The sequence below is a fragment of the Amblyomma maculatum genome, chromosome 9, assembly GCF_055883805.1.
Source record: "Amblyomma maculatum isolate TAMU_Amacu chromosome 9, ASM5588380v1, whole genome shotgun sequence".
Taxonomy (NCBI): domain Eukaryota; kingdom Metazoa; phylum Arthropoda; class Arachnida; order Ixodida; family Ixodidae; genus Amblyomma; species Amblyomma maculatum.
The window spans coordinates 67,239,958-67,265,499 of NC_139352.1; the positions used below are offsets into that span (position 1 = coordinate 67,239,958).

Sequence of the window (25,542 nt, forward strand, 5' to 3'; positions counted from 1 at the left end):
AGTACATGCAGCCATATGTGATAACAGGGGATATCGGTCTGTATCTGGCTAACTTTGAGCGAACCTGCGAAAAACTGTCCTTCCAGCGAGACACTTGGTCTCAGAGATTATTGACGGTTCTGCCCAGCGAGGCAGCGGAGGTTGTCGCGCGGCTAAGCAAGGAGGACGCGGACAACTACGAGAAGGTCAAAGCTTGCCTTCTGAGAAAGTATAGGCTTAGCGCCGAGGCGTTCAGACAACGTTTTCGGAACGCTACTAAGTCCAGGGACGAGAGTTACCCTGAATTCCTGTACAATTTAAGAGTAAATTTGGGCGAGTGGCTAAAGAGCACTGATTCCTACAGTGATAGGGACGCTGTAGTCGAGCGAATTCTTTTGGAGCAGTTTTATAACTGCCTCCCAGAAAAAGAAAGAAATTGGTTACAGGACCGAGGCGAAATTAAGTCGGCAACTGAAGCTGCCGAACTTATTGAGGAGTATGCTTCGCGCCGACAATTCAGCAACCCAGCAGTGGATAGGCCCCGCAATCCCAAGTTCAGTGTGAATAACCGTCAGAAAAGGCACTTTACTAGATTTGCAAACGAAGAAAGGAAGGCTTCTTCAGGCAAACGCCCTAGAAAGGACGGCAGTGAGAAAAGTGGGGAAGTGACCAACGCGCAGAACACAAAGAACAAGCTTGAGGCTAGGAAGCCGCTCACATGCTTTAGGTGTAATGAGCAGGGTCACATTGCCGTCAACTGCCGGAAAGAAAAGTTTGCTTTCTCGTATGTCAGGGACTGCGATGAAAATATGCAGCTTTTAGAACCCTACCTGCATGACCTAGTAGTCAACGGGAAGCCTTGCAAGGTACTGCGCGATTCGGCCGCAACTATGGATGTTGTCCATCCGGCGTATGTATCGCCTTCCGACTATACAGGACAGTGTGCATGGATCCGACAGGTAGTTGAGGAACAGAGTGTGTGCTTGCCGATCGCGAACGTGGTCATCGAGGGCCCTTTCGGCGAATTAACAACCGAGGCTGCCGTTTCAGGAAAGCTTCCTAAGTGCTATCCGTATTTGTTCTCCAACAAATCGGACATGCTGCTGCGAAAGAGGGGCATCCTTTTCGGAGACAGAGTTGTGCAAGCCTTAACACGTTCAAAGGCGCGAGAACTAGCTACACTGCTCATTCCAGAAAAATCCACAGCGGAGGAAACGGCAGTTAAAACAGTGGTAAATGCGGAAGATAGCAGGTCAGAAAACTTTGAGAGCGAGGCATCTCAGATATGTCAATTTGAAAGGGAGCTTGATGAGACGCGGAATGAGGACGTTCTTGAGAGTAACCTCTTGCCGCCAGTGTCTAGTAATCTCACGAGACTTTTAAGTGGAACCCGAGAGGACTTAGCTATAGAGCAAGCCAATGATCCCAAGATACAGGAGATAAGGGAGCGCCACCGCGCCACTAAGACAGCAAACAATATTTCTTTCGAGATGAGAAAGGGAGTGCTGTATCGCTTATTCAAGGATAAGCGCGGATTAGAGCGGGACCAATTAGTCGTTCCCCAAAAGTATCGCGGAGACTTACTGCGACTTTCCCATGGCAGCTCGTGGTCATGTCACCTTATAATAAAGAAAACAAAGCAGAGGCTGTTGCAAGAATACTATTGGCCTGGATGTTTTAAGGACACGGAAAATTTTGTACGGTCATGCGACACGTGCCAGCGGGTTGGAAAGGCGCAAGATAAGTGGAAAGCTCCGATGGTGTTAGTACCAATCATTACCGAGCCGTTTCACCGGTTAGTAATAGATGTAGTTGGGCCACTTCCTGTGACAGAGTCAGGGTACCGTTATATCCTCACTATGTTATGCCCAGCCACAAAGTTTCCAGAGGCTGTTCCGCTGCGCGAGGTGACGTCCGAGAGTGTAGTGGATTCGCTGCTGTCAGTGTTTGCACGAGTTGGATTCCCTTCCGAGGTCCAAAGTGATCAGGGTAGCGTTTTCACGAGTGTCCTCACCACCTCATTTCTCGAGCGATGCGGCATTAAGGTAGTGCATAGCTCGATCCATCATCCGCAGAGCAACAGCGTAGAAAGATGGCACTCTGTTCTCAAACGAGTCCTGAGGGGACTGTGCTATGAAAACAAGCGCGAATGGGATACCTGCCTGCCTGCAGCGCTTTTCGCTTTGCGGTCAGTGCCGCACGAATCAACTGGATTTAGCCCAGCCGAGTTGGTGTACGGAAGGTCACTGCGCTCACCTTTGCGAATGGTGCGCGAAGCCTGGGAGGGGCGCGGAGAAGACCCAACAGTAGTAGAATTCATTCTGAACCTCTTGAATCGCTTACATAACACTAAGGAACTCGTTGAGGCCAGCATGAAGTCAGCCCAGACTCGTTCCAAGGTGTACTATGATAAGACAGCCCGTCAAAGGACGTTTTGTATCGGGGACCAGGTGATGTTGCTGAGAAGTTCAAGGCAGAATAAGCTCGAAGTACAGTGGGAAGGACCGGCTGAAGTCGTTGCAAAGCTTTCTAACACTAACTACGCAGTGAAAATTCCCGGTAGGCGTAAAGAAGTGCGCACTTATCATTGCAATCTTATGAAACCTTATGTGCAGAGGGAAGCCGTGGTAAATCTAACGTTAAACCTTCCCGAGGAGATGGGGGACAACTTGATTTGCCTCAGCGGAAAGGGAAGCAACGCTCAGGAGCTTCTCAAAAAGACGGAGCAGAGAGGAGAACTAAAGAAATCCCAGCTGTCCGATCTGGGCGAGATAATAACAGAGTTTGAGGCCTGCTTCGTGGACAGGCCAGGCAGAACTGATTTGACTGAGCACGATATTGAGCTGACTTCAGACGTGCCAGTGCGGTCAAGGTGCTACCGATTTTCTCCAAGGCAAAGAGAAATTCTGGATAGGGAAGTAACTCGCATGCTGGAATTGGGAGTAATAAAACCCTCGGAAAGCGATTATGCTTCGCCTATGATCTTAGTAGAAGCTCCAGGTAAAGACCCTAGGCCTGTGGTAGACTACCGAAAGCTAAATTCTCTCACCAGGGATCAAGTGTATCCTATTCCGAATATTGAGGAGAGAGTAGAACAGGTCAGTAGAGCGGCATATGTGACTACGCTGGACCTTACTCGAGGATACTGGCAAGTACCGCTCACTGAACGCGCCAGCAGATACGCGGCTTTCGTCACTCCGACGGGCAGCTACCAGCCAACAATGATGAGTTTCGGGCTCAAAAATGCTCCATTTTGTTTTTCCCGACTCATGGATAGGGTTTTAAAGGGGTGTGAAACATTCGCAGTGCCTTACTTAGATGACATTGCGGTTTTTTCCGACTCATGGGCGGACCATATGGTACATCTAAGAACTGTACTGAGCCTTTTGCGTCAAGCTGGACTAACCGTAAAGGCCGAGAAATGTTGCCTGGCAAGGGCGACCGTGGACTACTTGGGTCACAATGTAGGTCAGGGTTTCAGGAAACCCAGCGAGATTAAGATTTCTGCGGTAGCAGACTACCCGCGGCCGAGCACGAAGACGGAAATTCGAGCATTCCTGGGTCTGACGGGATACTACAATCACTACATCCCTAACTATTCAGCTTTGGCTAGCCCTCTGACCGACGCTCTCCGCAAGACAGAACCGACAAATGTAGTCTGGGACGAACAAAAGGAAGCCTCCTTCGTAAACCTGAAGGCTGTGCTGATTAGCCGTCCGGTATTGCGAGCTCCAGACTATGGCCGAGAATTCACGGTCCAGTGTGATGCCAGTGATCGAGGGTTAGGTGCTGTTCTCTGCCAGAGAGATGACGACGGTAATGAGCACCCCGTGCTCTACTTGAGCAGAAAACTGAGTTCTAGAGAGAGGGCTTATTGCGCGTCAGAGAAAGAATGCGCTTGCATTGTATGGACAATTCAAAAATTGCAGTGCTATCTTGGAGGGGCCAAATTCACCGTAGAGACGGACCATTGTCCCCTGGCTTGGCTGCAAACTGCGACATCGAAGAACAGTCGCCTTCTTAGGTGGAGCTTGATTTTACAGCAGTACAATTTTGAAATAAGATGCAAAAAGGGGAAGTTAAATGGGAATGCGGACGCGCTTAGCCGCTCTTTCTAAGCGGTCCGAGATGTTCCTCACCATGTATCCAAATTGATAATCAGGTATTTTTTTTTTTCGTGCGCTTGTATATGTGTGGCTATGTAAAGCAGCACGTTTGGTATTCTAGGAATACGTGGGTCCTGAACGTCTTGAGAGTGGGCTTTTCTCGAACAACAATGGCAGTTTTCTTTTAACCTGGTCTCTTCAGACGGGAGCCGAGTGCTTGCTTCGACATGTGGTTGAGTTTCAGACAGCTCGAGCAATTTGGCCTACAACAATCAAGACAACGCGACAAGCAACAGCGAGCTTCAAGCGTTCACGTGCAGGCCATTAAGTCGTCTCTTCATGCAGCAGCTGGGACTGCTGCCCTCCGAGACTCTTCTGGCGGGGGAGGAGGCTGTTACGACCAAGCATCCGCATTTGCGCGCTCTATTGTTCGCCTGTGGGCATGGATAAGTGCTGTGAATATGTGGTGATGGTCCAATGGCTCTAAGTGAGCTTGTTTCCAGGAATCCTGTTTTGTAAGCCTGTTTTGCTTTGTGGACACTCTGCAAATGCCAAATTGACCCTGCCAAGAGAACGTCTGGAAAAACACAAAGAAACGTCCCCCTGCGGGAAATGCAGGAAGTGCTTTCTTTCATTTGTTCACCCTTCCAGTCGATAAGCCCTATCGTCCAGTGAGGAATGCCTACTTTCCAAAGGAGACGACAGAGTGACATGTCCGCTGACGTGCAGGACAAGAAAGGAGCATGACGCATACAGCCATTAAGTGATTTCCCAGGAATGCAGGAAAGATTTGCAATTGTCAAAAACGGACAATGCTGGGAGCGGATGCGGCGCCACGTGCACTCGGGTTTCTGAGAAGTAAAACCACTTGTCAGAACCAGCCTGTGGTTTCTTTGCTGAAGAATAGAAATGTACCTCCTCTCCTCGCCGTTCCCAAGCTTTTCCCGCCAACAAGTGATCACGCCCAACGAATGAATGCCGGACCAGTCAGTGCTTCAGACCATCAGTGCAGTGATGTGTTCGATTGGATGCCGATACCTGAGGGGCGTGCCCTGGATTTGGTTGGTCAGCATCTTCAGAGAGGGGCTGGACATAGGGGGTTTTAAGGACGCTGCAGAGCACGAAATGTCGCTCTGGGCCCTGGGTAAACGGCTCATCCAGTCGCTTCTCGCTATGAACTCTTAACGCTTGCCATTTTGCTGATGTACCCTTCTTTTTCGTGTAAATAATCTTGTAAATAAGTTTCTCAGAGTGCCATTAAACCTGCTTGTACATATTTCACCAACTTCGAAGATTCAATCCTACTTCAACCCCGAGTCTCTGCACGCTACCAAGTGAAGGCCGGATCGACGTAGCCCCAGCGTCACGACAACCTGTGGGCCGCGGTCATGGGGATAACCAAATTGTTGGAACCACTTAAGTCCCAAAGGGACGTCCGACGGAGGCTCGGCGGCGGCTGTGTTGTTGTCTTCGGTGCCATCACCAAAGCACCGCTTCCTCCCGCGCTCTCCGCTTCCTGCCGCGGATACCTTTTGGGCACACAGCTCTACTGTGCCCACAATGTTTGAAAATACACGTGACTGTCACTTATTTTTGTTGCCAATAGGCATTTTTGTGCCCTCTAAGTTCCCTATATGCGTGTCTTTTGTGCCGCCCCTGTGCATACCTAATTTGGAAGAAGCAGGTATACGGCGGTTGACGTGTACGCGGCGCGGCGCCAAAAAGGATGTCTGGACTTCATGCATACGGAAGAAGCTTTCGCTGATTATCGTGTTTAATTATGCTAAACCTGTGCTATGTTTTGTATTTACAGCTTTCATTCAAATTGGCGTTATTACTGCGGTGATCACTCAGAATTCTGAAACAAAGCGGCGTCAGCAGGAGCGCATCGCGTTTGGAGGCCGTTGTGCACCGAAAGTGCCGGTGAGTATGAACGACCGAATATCGGATGTCTTATAAATTATAAACAAATTGGTTTACAGGAAATTTAAACATGGTATCTGTCACTTTTCTTCTATAGACACTTGACCCGCGCTCTCTAAAGGAAAGGAGGAAGGTGGGAGTGAACGTGTAAAGAAAGAAAGAGAAGACATAGAGGATGGCTACGGAGTAATTTCGACTACTTTGGAAGCTTTAACATGTCCCAACATCGCACAGCACGCGGACACCTCTCCGTTGCGCCTCCATCCGGCCGCCGGCGGTCGGGTTCGAACCGGGGTACTCCGGCACAATAGTCGGGCACCCTAACCTCTGAGCAACCGCGGTGGGACATTTCTTCGCTTTGATAAGTGTATTCTGGGAAACCGCCAAAATCTTAAACTTTATAATATTCATCTTTTTCAGTCCGAATCTACCCTTCCGCGCGCACCCAGTAAGAAATGGAATGTCGCTGCGGACATTTTTGCCCATGGCGTGACATGCTTTGTGGGCACATATGTGAAAGCAAAATCCCCTAAAAGCAATAAACGCGGCGGGCGAAGGTAGCGTCGCTTAGTGTATCTGCGCCTACGACGAAATCGATGAGGCGAAAAAAAAAAATGGCAGTGGTTTAACTCATCTAAACCAGGATATACAAAGCGAAAGCGTTAGTAGTCGTGGATGAAACCGAATCATTTCTTTATTGTTCTTGTCGCACCTTATCCGCCGCCTTGCGTCATCTTTGCATGTCTCTCTTCTCGCTCTTCGGGAGTTTCCATCGCCTCTTTAGCTCTCTCAGCTTTTTCCCTACGTGCCGCTTCTTCACGGCGACCAATGTTGGCGGGATACGTATATTCGGCTTGAAGGCGAGCGTAGCGAGTGCCCGAGCGGCTACCCCGCTGCAGCGCAGCAGCTTAAGAGCATCGCGCATGCTAAGCAAGGAGCATAGCTAATTGATGACGTCACGCGCAGCGCTACGCGGAGACCTGTGGTATGTACCGGTACGAATGAAGTTTGCAGGTGTGTAAAGAAGAAGAAGCAGGTGTGCGATGTAGAAGAAGCGAAGCAGCACCAGACTCCGTGCACCACACGTGCGAAGTAGCAGCGGCCGGCGAGCAGGCCGCGCGCCGCTAGGCACGCGGCTGAAGGTCGGATGAAGGTCAAACTACGGCTTCCGCGAAATGCGCCGTAGCTAGCCCAGTAAAGATTTCGCTTCAAAAGCGTTCTTGACCGGAACCAGTTAAAGCCACGCGTGAACTAAGTGCAAAAGAGAAGAGTTCGTTGACAACACTCACCGTACTCATCAACCTGGAAAGTGATCTGGGTTTGCCGGGTGAACTGAAAGCAAACGCGGTAAATTCAATTGCACTTCAAGGCTATATAATTATACTGCGCTTTAAAGCGCAAAACAAAATTAAAAATGAGCAGCCGCCATTGTCCCGCACATTGTGCGCGCACATTCGGGCGCATGCGCACACATTAAGCAGTTGAAAGCGTCACAATAAGGTCATTGTACGCACTTATGCATTTATGGATACTCTTACATACTGATCTGCACACATTGAGCGTATGCAAAAAGATGGCTCCCACTACCATTGTTTTCTTGTTTTCATCTTAAAATAAGTGCCGTAAATTCCTATATGCAGCCACAGGGCCGTGCATATTCAATAGTTAATAGAGACTTTTAGTTTAGCGCTACCGCTTACCGCTACCGCCTACCGCAACCGCGCGAGCATCAGTACGCATGCGCGGATCACCCCGATTGCGACAGATGGCGCCACGTTCTTGCCAAATCTCGGCGGACGCCGCAAGCGGGGACCAATCAGCGCGTACTATGCTGACGATGCACGGTAGCGGTATACGGCCGCGGTAAGCGGCAGCGCTTAACTAAACGTCTCTAATATTATCGACTTTCCGTGCTGTCTATGCGTACAGCCATATGTTCTTATTGGAAATGTGGAGTAAGCCTAAATTTACGGATAGAACTGAATATACAGGGCTTGGACACAGTATTTTATTTTATTCAAATATTCAGTTAGAATTGACCGTGCGGACTGCACCAAGCGCAAACTATACATACCTGAAATCGCAAAACATAGACACGGTTTAATTTAAAATTGAAAGTGGTGCAAGTGACACGCGTCTAATCCTGTTTTTCCCCTCCGTCTAGCTAGGTTTTTTTTTTTTCGTAGCGCACACAAAGAACATAAAACACGGGCAAGAGAAACTATACAGGTATGCGAGAAGTGACGCTTGTCTTCGACCTCTTTTGTCCCTGTCCTCCGCGTTTTGTGTTCACTATGAAAAACTAACTAGCCTTGATCCACATTTCACTTCTTCCATTACTTGTTTCTTTTATACTTGATGTCGCTAACTGAGTCTAGAAAAACTGCTTAAATTATCGGCCTAATTGTGTCGAAAGAAATTTACGGGAACGCTAAAGCGCACAATCACATTACACTGCACTGCAAAAAGGTCTTACAAAAGCTATGAAAGCGTAGGATAGATTATATTCATAATGATCTGTACTTAATCCATTGCGTTTTGATATTTCATGGCGAAGCATTCTCAGTTTTTTTATTGGTCATCTTCTACGATAAAGAGCCTGCCGTATCGCTACTGCATAGAAAGGAAATAGCGAGAACAGACGCAGGACAAGAGCAAAGAAGACACACACACACACACACACACACACACACACACACACACACACACACACACACACACACACACACACACACACACACACACACACACACACACACACACACACACACACACACACACACACACACACACACACACACACACAGCACCGATGAAGTGCAACGCAAGTGCACGCCGGTCACGTCTGAACTGAAATGGTCCCTAGTGTAAAAAGTTTTGTAATCCTGATGTTTTAAGCCGGCTATTAAATTCTTTGGCTTCCTGTTACGACATGAATTGTGTATACTCCGGTATTATATCTCACTTGATGCGTTTGTCTGTCCATCCTTTCGCCTTTGTGTTTGTAAATAACGCCCCTAAATACCCAGTTAGCGGGTAGGTACAAATAATAAATACATGCATTTTTGTTCGTGTCCCACAAATGCTTCGTCGCTAACTCTGTTTGTTGATCCCACGTATCCACCCCCTCTGTAACGCCAAAAGGCATTAAGGGTAAATAAATAAATAAATAAAGTCGTCAGCTGTGCCCGCTTACAGCTCCTCGGCACTACCTGCGGATGCGATATCTTTGTGGCTGGCGATATGCAGGGGGTCGTGCATGCAAAAACTGTAATAGTGCTCTATTTCAAAGCTTCTTTGCGTTCGGTGCCTGATTGTCCTTACAATGGGGCAGGCGTTGCCGTACGCTTCTGATATATTTGTCCTTCTTCGAGGATACCTTGAAGCGAAAGTGAAAAAAAAAATAAATAAAAAGAAATACAGCTCCGCCGGAAGACGGGCCTCCTTGGCGCGACAAGGTAACGCATGGCTGGAGCTATAAATACTGGACAGGTCGAAAACAGCTAGAAGCCAGAGGCGTGAGAAGAAGCGGGCTGCTCACGTAGGATCCATACGTGACGACGGCCTTCCACTCGCCAAGCATCGGAGATTCGGGGAACTTGTAAGAGTGGCTGAACATCCCCGTGGCGTTGTCCTTCGCGCTCAGCACCGTCTGGTACGTGACGATGTTCTGGGGGTTCTGCGAGCGTTGCACCAACGGACACCGGTCACTTGAAATGCAATCCTACCTGTCGATCGTTATTGCCGCCTCCCCAGCTTCGTGTATACAGGCAGCATGTGATTCATGCCTTTGTAGAGTGCGTCGTGGCGAACGAAATCTCCGCTACCTGCTTACTTCATTGAAGGCCATTCATTTTTATGAATGTCCTTCAATGAGGTAAGCAGGTAGCGATTTCGTTCACTATAGTCCCCGTTCAATTATAGAACGAAGCAAGACAAACACTCAACATTGCGTTCGAAGTGCCAACATTACCGCTTAGTCGACATATATATGGTGATGGTTGGCAACAAAGGTTTACAGTATGCATGTTGTCGGGAAGGAACATTGTTTGCATCGTGGCTTAGCGACAAAGTTGTCTGGTATTGGTACCAAGGGATGAATCATACGGGTCGCGCCATATAGAAGGCGTCGCAAAAAAAAAGAAAAAGAAAGCGAAAAAATTGCCGCGAACACGTAAAAACATTTACTACCGTATGCACGTGCACGGCATTCTTTAGAATTTAGACATTTACTTTTAGTGATCTGGTTTCATTATTTACATTCATTAGTCTTACGCTGAACTGCCAATTATTTGTGTGTTAGTCATGCCTCGCTTTCTTTTCACTTAGGAAAAGGCTAACAAATTATAACTGATTGATTAGGCGGGTTCAATCATTAATTCATTTAATTAACTATAATTTAATCATTGATACATTAAATAATAATTTGTTCGTTTATCGGCTTGATGATGCGTCTCTTGATTGATTGATTGATTGATTGATTGATTGATTGATTGATTGATTGATTGATTGATTGATTGATTGATTGATTGATTGATTGATTGATTGATTGATTGAACTGACTGACTGATTGATTGCGGGAACGGGTGGTCTTTTGGCAAAACAAGATGACACTCATGTTTCCATTGTCACCATTTTTGTTGCCTTGCTCGATCGATGTTCGAAATGGCGTTTATAAGCACTGAAGTTTTTCATGATGGCATTTAAACATGTCTGATGTAAAAAAAAACTATAAGCCATCTACAACAGCTTAAACTGTTTTATTGTTCCCTTTTGCAGGCGCCTTTTTCTTATAAGCAGTCAACTACAGTTGATAGAAACCTGATAAGCTCTACAGCATATTGATTATAATAGAATTCTAGTAAAATCTTGCAGCAAATAACTCCTTTTCAAAAACGCATGAAATTCCTCACGCACAATCACTTTATATGGCTGCATTGCAAAACAGGCCTTGTAAAAGATGTGAAAGCGTATATTACGTTACTCGAATATTGTGCTATACCAATTCACCAATTAACATTCAATGCATTTTGCAGCAGTTCCAATAACGAACGATCTGTACTAATTGATAAAAATATATATATCACGCTTAAGCTTGCTGGCATTCGTACATAGAATAAAGGAGCGTATCGGCACGCAGTTTTCAATTCCGAAAGCTCTAGCGCATTATTTCGTTCAATAGGAATACGTGTGGCGTAAATACCTTGATCTCCAGCTTGACGTCACCTATGGAAGGAACTAGGTCCTCTCCGACAGCAACCATTCGAAGGTTAACTGTAAGATAATGGCGACATTTGTGTGTTTGTTATCCATCCAAGCAATGATATTCACAAGACAACATTAGTTTATATAAATCTGGACATCAATCCTTACCTATCAAAACACACCTACCTATCATTGAATCTACATTACTCAGTTCCTGGTTGATTATAGCCTAATCATGAAACTAAATATTGATGTTTGCCGAAGCGGCCACAAGTAACAGCTGATGACAAAATGCATTATCGGAGTACTACAATATGTCGTGACGGCTTTTATACCTCTATTGGGTCATAAATTAAAATGAGATGTGATATGAATTACTCTGCAGTGCCTGACTTTCGCCTGAATATAGGCCTAGTTGTGGTTCAAGCGTTAAATATTCAAGAAACGTTGGTCGGCACGAATATAAAATATGAGTTAATTTCGAGCTCCACGGTATCTGCAAGTGGAGTTCTGATAAGTATTACTAGAGTCTGAAGGACTTGAGTATTATATTTCATATATTTTAACAGCCTTCGTAATATTAATAACTGAGAGAGAGAGAGAGAGAGAGAGAGAGAGATTCACAAAAGACAGTACTGCGCTGACCTAGGCCTGATAGCAGCTCATACATGCGTACCCTCAGCATCGTCGTCAGGAAGACTGAGTCACTTCACCGTATAGAGTGGCTTACTGCCAGCACGTAATACCCCTCGGCAAAAGTAAAGTCCCTGTACGTTCTTGTATGGGAAGAGGGCGCAAATAGAATGTGATATGAGGCGGGTTGCAAGCACGATGTCGGCATACGGTGCTATATATAGACGAGAACTTCGCATGGAATACGGTGAACATTTTGAAGAGTCAAGATGATGTTTTCAGGAGCCTATCTTCAAATTAGTGCGGAATACGGTTAACTTGTCAAAGAATCCTTCATGCAAAATTTAAAATAAAATGTATTTTTAGTCCTGCTTCGAAAACTTCGTGTTGATCCTCCCCGCCGCGCTATTAGGCGACGTTTAATATATAACTTAACTTATTTAAAGCATTGTGCAACGAACCAACTTTATCCGATTACGGCTTGACCTGACGACATTGAAAACCCTGTAAAAGCAGCACAGCATCGTGGAGATTGCGTTGCGTACATACATAAACTGATTGATTTATAGGAAGGGAAAGGCGCGGTAACTGCCTCACTTGTTTTCCGTGGACACCTCAACCGCGCCGTAAGGGAAGGGAGGAAAGTGGGAGTGAAAGTGGAAAGAGAGAAAGAGGAGCCGTAGTGGAGGGCTACGAAATGATTTCGACCGCCTGGGGATCTTTAACGTGCGCTGACATCGCACAGCACACGGACGTACATACATAATACAACGATGAGAGGCCGTGTAAAAATAAAAATAGACCCAATGGTTTAAGAGATCCAATCAGCAGCGCCCAGGCGACAGATTCATGTTCTTCTGTTCTTCCATATTCTTGAGAAAGCGAAACTGACCTTGCAGATAAAGTTGCAGCCGACTCCATGGGATGTACGTGTTCAAATCATCTTCAGTATCGTGAATATTAATTTAACAGTCGCGAAGGTAAAAAGAAACCTGAAAGAAGGGAGCAACATCAACCACAAATCAGCCATCAGTGCCACCTGTACAATTTACGGGCAAAGAAAAAAAAAAGGGGTGGTTAGCGAATGATGCCGCCGCGTCTTTCCTGCATATGAAGTGCTTATCTTTCTCCCTCCTTTCGCTCGATGACTGAGCGGGCCACTCACCTGTCTGCTTGGGCGTGTAAATGGGCTTGTCGCTCTGGAGCAGCAGGTAGCCGCTCTTGTCACTGATGAGCAGCCGGGCCTCCTTCTTGTACACGGCGTAGCACTCCACCACTAGCGACACGTAGCGACGCTGGCCCGAGCGAATATCGTCGGCGCTCAGCTTCCCGGGGTCGATCGGCACGCGCACCACACGAGACTCGCCTGCGGGTTCGCGCGTGTTTGTTTTCATTTAAAAGTTTGATTGATTGATTGATTGATTGATTGATTGATTGATTGATTGATTGATTGATTGATTGATTGATTGATTGATTGATTGATTGATTGATTGATTGATTGATTGATTGATTGATCCATTCACTCACTCGGTCATTGAGATTTGGTTTATGGGGCTGAACGTTCCGAACCAACTTAGCCTGTGAGGGAAGACGTTGTGGGGAGCTCCGGGGATTTTGACCACCTGCACTTCTTTAAATGAAGCTGACATGGCCCAGTACATGGATGCCTTGCGTTTCGCCTTCATCGAAACGCGACCGGCGTCGAACTCGGATATCCCAGCTGAATAGTCGAACCCTACGGCACCGAGACGGATACTGGTTCACTGATTGATTGATCGAATGATTTGACTCATTGATTCATTCGTTGATTTATTTGTTGGTCATAACTACATATTTATTATCTGATGATTGGTTTAACTAAAAAAGTGTTATAAATGAAATAGCGCGCCGAGAAAAGAAATATGCACTTGAACAAGAAGGTTGTTTCCCACCTCTTGCAGTCAGCTAATTAGCTGTTCTAGCGCATAGTGTTACGTTATTAGCGATGTCGTACCAGCAGTGGCTACTATGGACGGTGCCAAAACGGCTTTTGTTCATACGCAACCTACCACCGCTACCTAGTTGTAATGGAGAAATAGCTTAAAATTACTTTCATCTGTAATCAACTAATTTTTTTTTCTTATTCAATTACAAAACAGTGTTTTTAAAAACACGCCAACCGTGACAACCTATGGCAATCGAAGTACGAAGGGATCATCAGGTTCGATACTAAATAAAGAAACATCCCATGAGTTTGTTATCACTTGCCGCCTATTATATTTAGCGATTGATCGACAACAACCTCTAACGTTATTCTTCATTAGCAGGGCTAAAGTACTGCTAAGTTCAGCTATTCGTGCCAGTTAAGGGATTCGTGCGCACTATGAACGCTTCTAGGTTAAATCAGAAGACCTAAATTTATATTTTAACTGTAATTCCTATACAACTTTTAGGTAGTTAGCACGTGTGCCTTCCTCCGAAAGTGATCTTAGAGGAAAGCTTCATAGCTTTTACGCATAAGGTTTTGAATGCGTAAAAAGCCTACACAGCGGGTGAAGTTTGTCTGTGGAAATTACCATAGATTTCTTAGGGCTGCGGGGATGATAACTGCGCACAGTTGACGCATATTAACTGGGTAAGTAAAACGCTGTTTAAGCGCTGTCGCAAATGGAACCTTGCAAACATCCTCGCACAACGTCGCAAGCGAGAATCTGAGCCTCTGCGACCGTTTCCAAGTTACACGAATCAAGCGCATGGAATAATATAATCACTTCCTCGCGAAACATGACCCACAACCTGACTTGGGATGACCAAGCTGCTTCCGTCTCTTCAACCTCAGTGGGCATTTCAAGGCGGAAAAGCCCGCATTTCGAAACACACATGCGCCCGCATATCAGGAGGGATGTTATCGTCTAGTCGCCATGGTTGCACGTTTTTACGTCACCGCTCGCAACGTATTCAAACCAATGACATCAGTTTGTGCCAAAATGATGGCGGCGCTTTTCCATGATCGTTGCACGACACATCGTTCCTGGAGATGTCATCGCGATTGTGGCACTCCTCACGCGTACTACGTCACACCGTCCGTCACGTGATTTACGCAACCGCGTGCGGCGCCCTCGAATTCTGACGGAAGACTCAAGCTGGGAGGTTCGGGCCTCACGAAAACACGCCTGGCTGCCGCGTAGTTCATCATGCGCCCGAGCGTCTTATCGTGCCGCAGAAGAAACGCCGCGGTGTCCAGTTCCACATCCCGTCGGCTCCTAGTATCTACCAGGAACGCACAGACCGAGCCATCTGACCAGAGATAAGCTGTCTTCCAGTGACCCACATGAACCTGACTGGAACAGCCGCTCGAGCACCGGCTGCCAGCCAAGCAGCGGCAAAATAATTCGTAAAGAATCCGCATGAATAATGTATAACTAACGCTACGTGACCTGTACACAGGCCACGTAGTGGTAGTCAGACCCGGTAGTAGCGAAACTGGACATCAAACTGAGCCCTAAAGGCCTCAGTTTGGTGCTTGCGTCTGCTTTGTTTGAAAAGCAAGCTTTTGGGTGGCAATAGCAAAGCGTATTTTTGAAGATGTACTCTGATTCTATGGGTTGAAGATCCATTACACATATATGTAATGGATCTTACTGAACCGCTGAGTCCAGCGGTGTGCCCATTTACAGCACTCGATAATATAAAACCAACTATTCCTATTGTTTTTACGTGTTTGCATAACCCTATACTCATCCTTATTTATTTTATACAACGTATCAGGTGGTTAAATTTATCTAAGCATGTTTAGTGTTTCAATATGTTTTTTTTTTTTCAGATCATCATCACTCATCAGTTTATACTGCATGGACTTAATGCCTTCGGCCATTCTGTTTCGCACATATTCTGCACCATTCTTTCCCAACGTGCATCAGGGTAATAATCAACGCATATTAGAAACTGCTCCATGACACTGCAAGGACTTCCACTTTTGCCCGCAAGGAAAGCTCACCTGCGGCCAGACTGATGGTGTCTCGGAAGAGCGTGTGTAGTCGCGCCGGGTAGTCCTGTAGGGTCAACGTCACGTCCCTCGGGGACCCCCGGTTGAAGACCACGACTGTCTCTTCAGCACCTAACCGGACTGCGTTGGGCGCCGTGACGACGCAACCGTGCCTGCATTGTTAATGTCATTAGTGCGAAAGTATTAGAACTTCGCTTGAAAGAAAATGTTGCTTAGATCACATAATACGCTGCACTGGAAATGACGTCCCAAGACTGGAAGTGACAACTATACTCTTGGATGCATCTTCGCTTTGCCCATGTCACCAACACACGACATGTTTAGAAAAACATCTAATCGCCACTAGCTACATCGCGCGAGGCGATGTCTGGTTTTGCACAGACAGACGTGTAGAGTTCCGCAAACCTAGCCATGAAGGAATGACTCGAAACTCTATGTAAAGGCCTCAACAGCTTCAAATGATATCGTAATGCCAACACAGTAATTTCATTAATTTCCCCGTAATTATTGCTCGTTGAATTCCTCTTTCTTATCTTTCTGTCTTTCCTTTTGAAATTTATGCTACTAAAGTTACATGCAGAAAACAAGCATTCTTTTTTTGTGTTAGTAATAAAACGTGCCTACTTTCATTTCATGCTTTGGGATAGTTACGATATTATAGGATGTGTGCTGCAGCGCCACAATTTTAAGCCCGCTGAAATTATCCCATTATCCCGCTATGCAGCAATGCAAACGAACTAATCAAGCTGTCCGTATGTGTGGCACTTGTTTGGAAGCTTCGCTTTTACTATTCGTTCTTTTCATTTTGTCAAAACTTACGTTTTTGAATGTGCGTGGTTATTATAACACTCGTTAAGCTCGAAAACTATAACTCGACCGCAGAAAGCGACAATAATCGCTGGAACAGGCCATTTCACTGGTTCGCTCCAACGCCTACAACAGCCACTAAACAGACGACGTTGCCATGAATGCAAACCATGCTCCCGACATCACTCGCTGCTAAGCATTTTTACTGTTCGAAAATCTCTAATTATCATAATACGTAGCTGACAAATTTGCGTTGCACAGTTATATATGGCTATCTGCGTAGACTTCCGCGTGGTAGACTGAAAGAAATAATAACGGCAGAAATTTCATCAACGCAGACGATGCCAAAGTGCGATGCACGTAAAGTGTTTCCATGGTCACTATTTCGCTATTCTTAAAGGTAATGTTAAATCCTAATTGCCCAAATATTTTAGATCCAGGATCACATATTGTCACGGTTCCCTCCCATTTCCTTCTTTTCAAGCTGAATAGCCTCACCGATGCCTCTCGTTCATTCGTTTGCTCCTTTGATCGTCTCTGTGCCTCTGGTGGTGGGCAGATAAAATAAACGATAGTGGTTCATAGCTAAGAGTAAGTGTTACATGTAAAATTTATTATTATTTTCGGCCTCAAGAGGCATCGTTATGCCTGTTAGTGTTAATTAATTATAATCAACGATAATTAGGTTTTGGGAGCTTTAAATCAGTTTGATACGTCAGTTGAGCACATACTTTCGTTAATTACTCCTCGTATATACCTTTGCCAGATAGATCCTATTTCAGTCAGATAGCTGTCCTTATATGCAGTTTATTTTATGGGCTACTGCATTATGCATCTAAGCAAAAAGGGGTTTTTGACAGCCAGATGTGATGTAGCATTTTCAAATTAAGATGTGCCAGCGGACAGTACTTCTCCGAGGCAATCGGCCAAATATAGGCGGCCTTCTGCTTTCGCAATTCACACTGTAGGCTAAGCGCAGGGGCGGGAGAGGATAGAGATCTCCAGCTAGAAATTTTACATAGGGAAATCATGCGGATGCCCTTATCTTTTAATCACAAAAATTCGATTCAATGCCTGATCCAAAACCTTCTGGTGCCCCGATCCGGTTTTGTTTACAGTTCAGCTCATCTCTGACGAAAGTAACAGTGTCTATCAGGATAACGTCATAGCCACTACCCCACCGCAGGAGGTCTTCAGGGGAATATCGAACTAAATCATGTCGAAATCGGCGACAGCCAGTCTGGGCTGAAAGCGGCCACCACAGATTTTCTCCCTCTTTGAAACGCTTAGATGAGAGCCACCACTGCGTAATTGCAGACAGCTGCCTCACTTGACCCGCGTGGCATAAACACAATCAACGTGTCCCTCGTCCCCGTGCGGCTGTCAACAAAAACGTCGCGATGTCGTTTGAGCCCAAAATGAGCTGTTCTCCGAGCGCCGAGTAGCCGAGCTCCGGCGCAGCAAACGGGCTGGCACTGTGCACTTCATCGGTACCACGTGCGCGACCAAGGGAATGGTTTCCGTCTATCCCCCCCCCCCTCCCCTTTCGCCCCTCCTCCTTTGAGTGCTGATCGGGCGCTTTAATGAAGAACAGGCGAGGGTAACCCGTTTCGACCACCGGTTGCCTTGGTGGCATCCTGCTCATCCGCACACTGAAACCGGACGGAGGGGCCGTGTTCATATGTGAGGGTTATGTGAGAGATATGTGTGATCGAGTATTATTGTGTTCTAGAGTGAACTCATCATGCCACTGCGTCCTATAAACTGACTAAGCCGTCCTCTCTCTAGGGATTTTAGGGAATCGGAGTCATATAAAGCTCGGCAACAAGCGCAACTGAGAGTATCCAGCTTGTCCTTACATTGTACGGAATGTAAATAAACGTCGATGTCTTCGTCCTACCATAACCGAACTCATTTACTCAGTGGCACTCTCGTCCTGATTGGAACCTGCGTCAGGTTGGCACAGGATGAAAAAGCGGCATATCAATTTGTCTCAGAAGAAAAAAAAGCGTGCACAAAACATTAACCGGAAAGCAATGAAAACAACCACCGGAAGGATGAAGAACGCTTGTACTAGTCATACTTTCTTGAACCTACTTCCTCATTTCTTTTTTTTTTTTGTATGACTAATTTTCGTAACAAAATACATCAAATCATCTTAGCACGTTCGGGTCAGCGACTTACTGTACGCATTTTCCTTTCTTATTAACCGCACCGAATTTCACTATTCGCGCTGATTGTGCATAGGCTGTGAAAAAAATTCATTTTACACCATTTTTATCCTTCCAGCAGGAACACTTCGAAGCTTCCTTAGCTTGCACCGAAAATCCTCGTCCAGTTCCTCCATTAGTACTTCCTCCCCAGACGCGGCGGCCACGCAGTGAGTAATCTCGCCTCCGATCTCGATTTGAGCGATCGCTGGGCTACCCGGGCGAGTGACCGGCCGCCTTTGTAACATCGTGAAGCGGCTTACACTAACGCGCAAACTGACGTCATGCGAGCAGTTTCACGTCCAAGTGGCAATCCATCCTAGTTCTCGTGGTATAGTTTTCCGCCCGCATTCCCTTTCTACGCCACGAGTCTACGTTCACGCTCCATTTGCGCTTTGCCGTGCCCGAAATGTATCTGGAAGGCTGGAAGCCGGAATGACCTCACGGGGCTGTTTCGCTTTCTTGAGCTTCCTATTCCGCCCGAGCATAACTGGCCCGCGCACCTGCATTCCGTTCTGATAGGGATACAGGATTAGGAGGGCTGAATATAGCATTCTGTATTCCCATTTACGCAATGTTCGTGCGCCTCAGCAGGCCCAGCCCGCAACACAATTGCTGCTCTTCACCATAATCCAGAGTGCGATCCCACACAAGAGGGAAACGAACTTCGCAAGGCTAGGGTTTTCTAGAGATTAACCAATCAAGTGATCATATTAATTGCTTCGTATACGTCGCCTGTGAGGGCGGGCAGCAAACTGAAGTATCCGAACAGAGATAGGCAAATAAATAACATAAACTGCGCCACGCGTGGCATCAAGCTAGCGTGTCAAAAAACCGTAATGAAATCTCGGGATTGAAAGGCTTCAGTCCATTGCGTAGTCTTTTGGCTCGACGTTTGTATGCGTACTCTATTACCGTCGAAGTCGATTGCAGTGTTGTAAGTACAGCCTCAACTATATTTGCAAACAGAATATCGTTCCATTTCTTTTTCCACCAAGAATGGCTGGTAGGTGCCGCGGTTCTTTGCAAACATTTAGAAGTTATCGAATACGTATTGGGTCTCTCTAAAGTACTCTTCACTCTTCAACAAATCGTAACGAAACTAGTGTGACTATGCTTCGTTCGGTGGCTGCATTTTCTGTCGGCCCATGCGTATTATGACAACGGGCTTTTGAACAGTTAATTACATTCTAACCCCAACCGCAATGCGGTATTGACTACGAGGCTCCCTTTAAAGCAGCGCTCACTATCCGCGAGGAGTCTTCCTTCCTTCTTCATCATAAAATGCCCTAAAGGCGCGTGTATTTGATGCATAAAAATGAGAACGAGGCAGTTTTACAAATTTTCTATGCGTAAAATAAAAAGGAAGAGCTTTCATACACATTCTTAAAGCTGGATATTTCGAACCACATTGCAGAATAAGAAAGTTTAAAGCAAAGCACACCCTTGATATTGATGGCCTTTAATTTCCAGATAAAACATTGCCTTAAAATCAAAAATAAAAAGTTAGATTATTCATTTTAGTTCATTATTCGTTTAACCATTTGGTACGTAAAAGCCGCTTTGCATAAAATTCACCTGCAAAGGTAGCCCCGATTTATTTCGTTTAGTTTTCTTTTTTTTTTTAATACAAATTTGCGAGCAGTAAAAGAAAATCAGCCGGTATACTAAATTCAGGGGTGGATTGAGGAGTAAAATCTAGGAATGTCGACAAACGGACGGGCACTGGAAACAAAACGCTTGAGCATAACAGAGGCACATTCAGTTTCATTCATGTCCATTCCTTTTTTACTATGACAGCCTACACAAAATGACAGTAGAGTGCGCCAGCAAGTTCGTGGAAAGGCACTGGAGGCTCGCACGTAAACGTTCAGTTACATTCGTGCGACGAAACCGGAATGGGCGAGAGCCTTGCGTGACGAAGCGCGCCGCACAGCTCCCGCAGTTGTTAGCGTACGCCTTAGTGCTGCGCCAGGACTAATTGGAATAATGCGTATGGTGGTCACGGTATACTCGTGGCGATGGCTGTTTAGCCTACACCCTTGGAGAAGGCGAGTTCGGCGAAGAAAGTGGAGACCTTCATCCTGACTGCTAGGTCGGCACGCAGATTACGCTATACCGGTGTCCCGATGCATGTCAGACCCGCTGCGGTGGCTCAGAGGCTATGGCATTCGAGTGTCGAGACCAAGGTCGCGAGATCGATTCGCGGCAGTTGAAGTTGCATTCAGATGCAGGTAAAACACATAAAAACCCGTAGTCTGCACAACGTCAGTATACGTTGGCGGACGGCAAGACAGGTGTTGTATAAATATAATTTATATGCAGATTCGCGATTTCCAACTCCGCGCAAATCTACAGCGGACCAAATTTTTAACTGGCGTGCGCGATAGCCGCCTTTTCTGGGCTCCTGCACCTTAGGGTGGAGAACACTTGTCGGAAGGTCAAGATTTAACAAAGGCCTGGAGAGCCTTTGATTCTTTTCGCAGGCTATAGTTCCCCTTTAACACGCAGGATCACCGAAACTGCTGATGTCACGCGCGCCATTAAAGATTTGGGCGGCTGTACCTTCATTGAATGCCAGCAAACCCTGTATTCTTTGTAAATCCGGACTTTTGCAGTGCTTTACCCTTAAATGGTGCAAAAATGACACAACCGAAACATGTTCAATGGGAAATCGGGTGAAGTCGATCATTGCTGTTACTACAGCACCACGCTGCATTTATTATAGCCTGAGTTGCTTTGGGACGTTAAACCCCACAAACCAACCAACCAACCATTTATTCGTTCATGCTGCCCTTGAAAGCGCTTAGGGGAAATTTAATAGTGTAAGAGGAGGGGGGGAGGGGGGGGGTGATACATTTCGATTAAAAAGACATCGTCGCATCGGCCGCGGTGTTCGATCCCCCTATACCATATCCTTTTTCGTCAACGCGACGGACAACAAGCGCTCGTCACATGCGAGGGAGGTCGCTCGGGGGGACGATGAGTTTCTGCAAGCTCAATTGTCATTCCTCGAACGCGCTCGTGACAGCGACGGCTCTGACGGATTCACCGCCACCCGATAGCGGGCACACTCATCACGCGCTTCTCGTAAACAGGAGTTCGGGGAGGCTTCCGCGCGATCTCCAACTGTCACGGCCCGCTGTGACGTCAACGACATGCCGCCTTAATCGCACTCCCGGCTAATACAACTGAAGTATGCAGGATACTGGTAGAGGCGGCTGAGGGTGTCTCTACGCATGTATGTACAGTGTATGTATGTAACGGACAGAGAGGAAGGCGGCGGAGGGAAGCCAGGGGGTCTTCCTTCGGTTCCAGCTAGACGACGCGCTGTCTCCTCCTAACGAAGCTCCCGCGGCGTCTGCGTCCTCTTGATAGGGGGAGCGCGCGGAGGGTCGGGAGAACAAACAAGCACAAAACAGCGCTTTCCGGTCTTGCACAACTCCAAATTACGCGACGGCAAAGAACGCGTTTTGCCGTTACTTTTGCTTGGTTTCACAGTGGAAGGCGCGCCTGTTTCCGTACAGAGCGATGGTAGCAACGATAAGCGAAAAGCCCCGTGGAGAGTCCATGCCAGTCCCCGGACGCCTTTTGAGGATGGAGGGAGGCAACGAAAAAAGGAAAAAAAGAAAATTAAGAGGCGACTTTGCGCGCGTGCGGCTTGATTGAAAAATAAGCTTCTCAAATGACCCCGTCTCGCCAGTTTCGACGCCATCGTTCAAAGCATTGCCCGCAGCGCTGATCATTGCCGCACAACGAAGGCCTTGTGCGTCTGTGCATGCGCCGTCTTCCTCTGCTGGGTCTCTCTCTATACGGATTTGCATCATCTGTTTGATATGAAGTCGCTGATAAACACGCTCGCTTCTCAAGTAAATAAATGGCCGCTGCTTTTGCAGGGGTATTTCAAACTTCCTCGTGTCGTCTTGTCTCAAACCACGAGAGAGGGATACGTTGCGACGGTGTTGCGACAGCGATGTCGCCAGTGTTTAAATGAACTAAACTACAAAGTTCCGCTAACGTGTTCTTAATCTACTGGGAGAAAGCAGAAAGCAATAGTTCCTCATCAACATGCATGCCCCGGAAGGTCGTTCTTGCCGCTATAACTTTTTTCTTTCTTGAAGCACGGCACGCCTCGCGTTTCGGCTATTATGCAATGCAGGACACGTTCCGTCTAACGGCATTTTCCTCGCTGAGATTTTGTTTTGAGGTGTTACTTGGCCTAGCATCGCCCCTTATTTTTGCGTGCATTTTCAGAGACAGCAGCAGAGCTGCTCTCAGTGACGATGCTTTGTTTGCACTGGTGACCATTGCTATCATCGATGAGTTTATCTAGCTGCAAATTTATGCTAATTAGACCATCTGTCCCCCATCGATGGCGCTTATACGACTGCCATCCTTGCGAATATCAAGGATCTCTAAGGAACATAAAAGAGAGAAACTAAACTACAAGGATGTAAACAGACACTTTTTCGTCACCTTTTGTGACTTTTTGGGTAACGCGCATTAAGCATATAATGCTTAGTTTCCGAACATTCACCATGCGCATTAGTGAAGTGTGCCAAAATCTGAAAATACCATCATTTGAACCAGTACTACATGTTACCCCCAATCGGCATTTCGATGTTGCAAATGGTTACACGAAGCAATTACCGGCTTCTCTGTATTTTATTGTCTTACATTTTTTTTTACATTGTTTATTGTTATTATTGCCACTCAAACAATGAATGAAAGATACTCCTTCGCTTTCCAAATTTTGATACTTTAGCTTATGTTGTCGCCCAAGCACGGATTGAACTTCTGGTAGTTCTCGATCACGCAGTATAAACTAATTCGAATGCTTTTGCTTCGCAGTGCCACATTGCTGCTCGAAAATTCATCACATAGAATGAAGCAATTAGTTATTCTCCTAAAAGAGCGCTTCCCTCCTCTCTTCTCGCTGCCGTCACCTTCGGTATCGAAATTCCCCACCTAAGAGGACGCCTTAAAAGATTCCTCGACATATTCGCCCTGTTTTTCAAATCATTTTCTCATTCTGTGCTCAATCTTGGCAAACTCTTTAAGAGCAAAAGATCTTCATTGTCCTTGCACACGCACACGCTGCGTTGAGTTTACCGAGCGTTAGCTCAGTTTGGTAAGAGCACGTCCAGAGCCTTTCACAATTTCGGAAGCTTGCATAGTAGGTTTCTTTCGCCCAAAGCGCCTTCGATGCGCCAAGATGAAGAGACACGAAAAAGACCAATACTCACGTTCCAGGCACAAAGATCAGGCACATGCACAGCATCCAGCGCAGGCAACGAACGCTTAATGGCTCCATCTTTGGCAAGTACTGTTCAACGCCCGAGCTGTCGGGGCTAGCGTGTTGCCAGGCAGCGTACAGCTCCGAGCACGCAGTTACGAAAGTAGCCGGAGCGGTCTGGCGCTATCGCTCCCAAGCTCGTCTTTCGCGCTAAACCAGCCAGAAAGTTCCTTTCGTCCTCGCTTCTTGGCTTCTCCCTGTACGTAACGTACGTCTCAAGCTGCGGGTTTTTTTTTTTTATATATAAATTAATTTGAGGCTTTCTCGCGCACAAGCGTTAGGTATTTACAAACACAACGCCGTCACGAGTATTTGGTGGGATACCAGAACACAGCTGTCCACAACCGAAAGACCTTCTGGCACTTCCCTATTGCAGTCACTCTGTCACACTCCAATCAATCAATCCTTTCGAAGAAAGGCAGCATCCGTTGCATGGTAAGCCGACTTCAAGTCCCTCGGCAGCGTACTCTGAAGATCTGGCGATCAGGTGGGACCGGCGGGGTGCTTTGTAAAAACAGTGTAGAAGCGGGAAGCACGACACTGCACCCGAAGGTCACGTCTCACGCACTCCTCCTCGACAAAGTGTGCAGTCCTTACTGCATTCACGTCCGTGGAGAGAACTCTGTTCGGTGCAGGATATCTAAGGCTCCAGGAAACGTCTTCCTCAGGGCACAATCCTCAATGATGTACTCCTGGCAGACATGACCCTGCAGTGAAGACAACAGCCACTCGTTGATGCACTCCTCTGAGATTCTTGAACGGTGTCTTCGAATCGAAGTACTGGAAGAGAGAGCAGAACAGCGAAAGGAGCACGCCTCTGAACGCTGGTCGAGCGAAGAGCCGGTCTTTGCGGCCAGCACGACGCAGTCCGCGTGTTCCCCAGCAAAGACTAATCTCGGACGCCCTCCTCAAGTCCTCGGGGTGTTGGCGAGGGACGACGTCACACACAGCAGCAGGAGCCGCTACAAGCTGTAGAAGGGAGAGAGACTGAGGGAAAGAGAGAAGGGCGAGAGAACGAGTGAGACTCTCGGAACGCGTAGGACATACACCGCACCACACTTGACCCTTTCTGGATACCCTCTCCTCTTTTCGAAAGCTTTTTTACGTTTTCTTGTCCGTGGTCTCGGGACAACCACCGACCGCCGTGCGCTGTCGTTTGAGCAACAGCGTCGCCTTGACAGTCCCAATTGCGGAGCGGTCGGTTCCTCGTCGCTGTTTATCTCGTCACCAGCAATGCGCGCAAAAGACATTAAGCTAAGTGCTCCGTCGTCACGACTTGCCTCATTTTGTTTGATGTTTATGGTGAACACGTGAACACGTACTTGGGCACGCTGTTAAAGTAATTAAATGCTTGTTGGACACAAATGCTCTAGAGCAAACTCTGCCTGCTTAGCTACT

The 25,542-nt window shown here is 46.8% G+C and overlaps 1 protein-coding gene across 5 annotated transcripts in view; it reads right to left on the reverse strand.

Annotated features, from left to right (window-relative positions):
• The window catches only part of LOC146179291 (complement C3-like), an 88,841-nt gene that overhangs the window by 62,152 nt on the left and 1,147 nt on the right, over nucleotides 1–25,542 (reverse strand). For all 5 annotated transcript variants that reach the window (XM_084578949.1, XM_084578950.1, XM_084578951.1 and 2 more), the window contains exons 2-7: nucleotides 24,095–25,131; nucleotides 15,823–15,983; nucleotides 13,012–13,212; nucleotides 11,212–11,282; nucleotides 9,550–9,687; nucleotides 7,298–7,340 (exon numbers count right to left, since the gene is read on the reverse strand). In XM_084578949.1, the coding sequence (XP_084435075.1) occupies nucleotides 7,298–7,340; nucleotides 9,550–9,687; nucleotides 11,212–11,282; nucleotides 13,012–13,212; nucleotides 15,823–15,983; nucleotides 24,095–24,162 (682 nt within the window). In that variant the 5' untranslated portion in view covers nucleotides 24,163–25,131. The remainder of the gene's footprint in view (nucleotides 1–7,297; nucleotides 7,341–9,549; nucleotides 9,688–11,211; nucleotides 11,283–13,011; nucleotides 13,213–15,822; nucleotides 15,984–24,094; nucleotides 25,132–25,542) is intronic.